General features: G+C 35.0%; 1 protein-coding gene across 1 annotated transcript; it reads left to right on the plus strand.

The window, feature by feature from the left end:
• Positions 1–1,003: 1,003 nt before the first annotated feature.
• On the plus strand, positions 1,004–3,265 carry LOC112188865 (LOB domain-containing protein 25). The gene is made up of 2 exons (XM_024328097.2): positions 1,004–1,441; positions 2,503–3,265. The coding sequence occupies exon 2, from the start codon at positions 2,512–2,514 to the stop codon at positions 2,983–2,985; it is 474 nt and encodes a 157-aa protein (XP_024183865.1). The 5' UTR covers positions 1,004–1,441; positions 2,503–2,511; the 3' UTR covers positions 2,986–3,265.
• The last annotated feature ends 1,464 nt before the right edge of the window (positions 3,266–4,729 follow it).

Below are 4,729 nucleotides of genomic sequence, written 5' to 3' on the forward strand. Positions count from 1 at the left end.
TGCCAAAGGGGACTGAATACTGCCACTTTTTGGTATGAACATTCACCTCATTCCTAGATATAGCCTTTTTGTTGGTATCAACAAAGTCATAATCTATAAATCGAAAAAAAAAAAAAAACAAAGTCATAATCCATCTTATCAAAGGCTCATGATGTGATCGATCAATAATGTGTAACGTGTCCTAGTAAAGTGTTAGGGGTGAATGGATGGACTATTGTATTTAAGTTGAAATTTGCATTTTGTACGGCCTGTTTTAAAGTCAAATATTGCATAGCGTAAAAATTGCATAAACAACATATATGTTACAGATATAATTACGTGATTAGTTTTATAAGGCAAGACTATGGAGTAGATATGTAACGTTTATTTCCAACTCAAAATAGGATCATATTGTGTAACCAGGCTAGATTTTCTTACCTTGTAAGACTATGGAGTAGATAGAGGCTCTGGGTGCGTGATCATATACTGCTACATACGTACATTAATCATAACGTGAAAGTTATCACCTTTGTAAGCTAGTGACCAGGAGACCCTAGAATTTAATGGGAGAAACGAGTAGTACATTCAATTATTTTGTTTAGTTCACCCTCATGGTTTCAGCTGATTTGTCTGTAGTCTGTACTGAAATTTAATAATGGAAGCAAACAGTAATGCTGGATTGATATGAAAGCTTTCTCTGCAGCTTAATAATTCATCCACCGACCAATTAAACCGTCAATAATACAATTGCTGACAGTACCAAGTTTATATTAAAGTAAGGAGAAAAAAAAAAAATGTGTGTACATGCATGTGCCACAGAGAAAAATCATGACTTCGATCTAGAGCACTCTCTTCTTCCTCACTTTTCTTTCTTATAATTAGGTTATGGTTATGATCGAGTATCCATTCCTGATCAATTTGCTTGTTGCATTAATATCTGTATTCAATTGCAGTGTACGGGCGTATTCAATATGTATGTACGTACGTAGGAGTATAAAGTATAAAGGATATATATGGGACAATCTAGTAATTGGGGAAAGTTTGAGATCATTCTGCCAAATTTATAGCAGTGCATGATGATTGATGTTATTATAAAAGCAGCCTCTTACGCATCCTTTTCCTTTGATTTGTATAGAGCCCTCATGATACTCTCTTGTCTTTTGCTTTTTCCATCCACTGAAAATGCTCTTTGCCTCTCCCCCGGCCCTTCCCCCTCTTCTCCCACTCATCACTTTCAATAGCTTTCTTACCTAATTCTGTCACTGTGCTTTGCAGCCCCCCCCCCTCTCTCTCTCTCTCTCCCCTGCGTTTTTCTAGGGTTTCTAGTTTTCTTTGAACTAATTTCACAGATACTCATATATATGTAACAGTGACAGCCATTAATAATTGTCTCTGCAACTTCAATTTCTTGGGAGAGTGTTTCAGAGAAGAGATCTTGTAACAGTACGTTGCGCAATTCAAGGTAATTAATCTAAGTCAGATTATCACATTAAACTCTATATTATCTATATATATGTATGTGTGTGTGTGTGTAGATCTCATCATAAAAATCTAAGTACAAGCAGCTAGCTGGCCTCTTTCTTCTATTTCAGAATTGTTTCAATCATCGACATATTCATTTATTTTCTGTGAAAGCTGCTTCATTAATTAAAATTGGGTTGAAAGGGTTTGATATATCTAGGGCATTAACTGGGTTGTTGAATTGGTAGGTGGAAATAGATACTACAATAATTATAAGATCGATGAAATGTCCTTGATTTCAAGAGGAAAATGTATAAAAGCAGCTATCTGTAAAGAAATATGATCATACTAGGAACTATACTTATACCAGATCCATCAATCAGAATCAAAATAATGCAAAAGAAATAAACTTTATCCGCGTAAAATTGATTAATATAACTTTCTTGCTAATATTGATCGTTTGCCCTGTTTGGAATATTTTCATGTTATAACTATTTGTCAGGTTTAATTTCAACCATATGTCTCTCTTTTTTTGGCCTGAAATTTCAACCATATGTCAGAAAAAATGTTTGAGATATATATATTTTTCAAAGCATATGCATGCAGTAGCTTTCAAATTCAAGAAAGACTGCTCATTGTCTGGCAAGAGTAAAGGAAGTTTGAAATTAAACAACAGGGTGATGTTTTTTAATGTACACATATGTCAGCTAGTAGTGCCAATTATTCAAGCTGTAACCCTAGATTATTGAATACCAAAAGTTTTTTCCTACTTAAGTCCTGATTCATCGAATATATATGGTTCGGTTCTCCTCATTGGTTTACTCTCAGAAACTTTGTTTGATTTTCATGGTGTTGGCTTTAGAAATGGTAATAAGATGAAAAAGGTCCGAGTATTCTTCCCCCTTTATTGGTAGAAAATAGGCTGTCCAACTCAAAACTTATTGATAATAAATAATGAGGCATATCACAAGTACTAATGGATGCATGAAATTCTGTATATTTACAAAGGCACTAATGGATGAATTTAAATTTCAAATGGAATTTCTAATTAATTTGCTGCAGATAGTATGCATGGCTTCGTCTAGTAGTTACTCATCATCCTGCAATTCTCCATGTGCTGCGTGCAAGTTCTTGAGGAGAAAATGCATGCCGGATTGTGTATTTGCTCCCTACTTCCCACCGGAGGAGCCGCACAAGTTTGCCAATGTTCACAAGATATTTGGGGCCAGCAATGTTAGTAAGCTTCTCAATGAAGTGCTCCCTCATCAGAGAGAAGATGCAGTGAACTCCCTTGCCTATGAAGCCGAGGCAAGAATTAAAGATCCGGTGTACGGATGCGTTGGAGCCATCTCAGTCCTCCAAAGGCAAGTCCTTCGCCTTCAGAAGGAACTCGACGCCACTAATGCCGATCTCCTCCGTTATGCCGGCGCTAGCTGCAACCGTGGAACCGGAAGAGGGTCTCATCATGGTCAAAATTCGGGTTTGTATAGCTTCTCTTCTCCATGGAGTAGTAGTCATGACCCGTACGGAGATCACAGAAATTAGCCAGAGATCACGAGGACAAGGAAACTTGTAATCGATCAGTCATATGTATGTTATGTAAGTGTCCATGATTATGAGGAGAGCTAGACTTGTATTATTTAGGGTTACATTGGTTAACATATGCAGGGTTGCTCCTGGCTTCCTAGCTAGGAAGTAGGAACCTAGCCTGTATAAACTCTTCTGTATGTCTATTTATTGTCCGGACTATTTCTTCTCCCAATAGTGAAGGTCAGGATTAATTAATTAAGGTGTTCCTGTCCTTGGCTAAACCAGGAAATATTTATTGGTTTGTTGTTCTCTTCAAAAATGGTCATAACTGGGAAATTATCAGGTGGTTCCGGATCGGATCATAGTACACGTGCTGGTCCTAATTGGTATTATTGGCCCATACGATTTGTATTTGTTTCTTATTGGTTTTATAATTTAATTTATCTTTTATTTTTTCACCCTCCAACATGGTCCTCATGAAATTAGAGTGATGTTCTTAGCTTGGACAACCACATTACAGTGCCACGTGGTAGTCGAGGACCACATAATAATTCCTCTAACTAAAACATGGAAAAAGATTTAGATTTTATGTTTTAGAGTTTAAGGTTACTTTTAGTATTTACTAGTAAATTGATCTGCGCGATGCTGCGGTTTTGTTTTTTGTTTTTTTTTTCAAGCTTTATATGTAATAAATAAATACTCACAATCTAAAAAATATAAGCGTTACTTAAAATATGATTTGTTTTGTTGTTAATAATAGATTAACAATAAATGGTATACAACAAAAAGAACAAACTTTTTCTATGATTTGTAGAAATTTACAAATACAAAATAGAATTGTTCTCCCTTAGAAATTAAAAAAAAAAAAAAAGAATATGGCAGAATTGTAAAAAATAAGAAGAAAAAAAAGGAAATGTTATGGCAAAATTGTAATTTGAGTCAAAAGACGGGAGAAAACAGTCACTTCATTTTGTGAACAGTAATGAACAGTGCTATGAGCTTTAATATATTTAGAATAGCACCGTTCTAACAATAGCTTTTGCAATTTTTAATGAACTCTTCCTTTGCTAGTTTCGTGGCCTGTAAGTGAATAATTGAAATCTTTTATTTGTAGCTAGGTTTCTATGGCAAGGATCATTATAAGCTTGATTTAATTAGGATTTTCCAATCATTCTCAGTTTAGTTTTACGTGATCAAAGTTTTAGCTGGATCAATAATTCATTAAAAATTCATTAAACTAAATTGCATGGTTTTATAGGAAAACACTGTCTTCAAACTGTACCAATATATTTATATAGTAGTGTATGTGTCTGTGTACGTTGATATCAATATATCATAAATCACACATGATCTATCACAGTGAAAGGGCAAAAGGAAATAGATGGGTCGCATCCATAATACCCAACACATGGGCTCCCTTGATTCCTATCTTGTTCATGCATTGTATATATCAACCCTAGCCTAAATGTGATAAAGAAAATGAGTGATTTAATTAGTTTGCTTTTTTCTTGTCAATCTTCAAGTATCAACCAAAAGCATATAGCTGCTGCCTCTACTTGAATTTTTTTTACCCTGTTCTCCATATCGAATAATCTGATTTAAAGGATTGGAACGTGGAGTCGTGGACAGATAAAAGGACAGATAAAAAGTGACTTCTTCACACCCATATAACTAAATTTCTTTTTAACGTTATTAATTGTACAGGTACTGGTAGCTCAGTAGGTTGTGATAGAGGGAATTTAAGCCTCTCTGGTCCTCT

Source organism: Rosa chinensis, chromosome 2 (genome assembly GCF_002994745.2).
Source record: "Rosa chinensis cultivar Old Blush chromosome 2, RchiOBHm-V2, whole genome shotgun sequence".
In the NCBI taxonomy this organism is placed as follows: Eukaryota; Viridiplantae; Streptophyta; class Magnoliopsida; order Rosales; family Rosaceae; genus Rosa; species Rosa chinensis.

What these genes read in the sequence shown, in the direction of transcription:
- LOC112188865 (XM_024328097.2), top strand. Translation starts at nt 2,512, where the DNA reads ATGGCTTCGTCTAGTAGTTACTCATCATCCTGCAATTCTCCATGTGCT.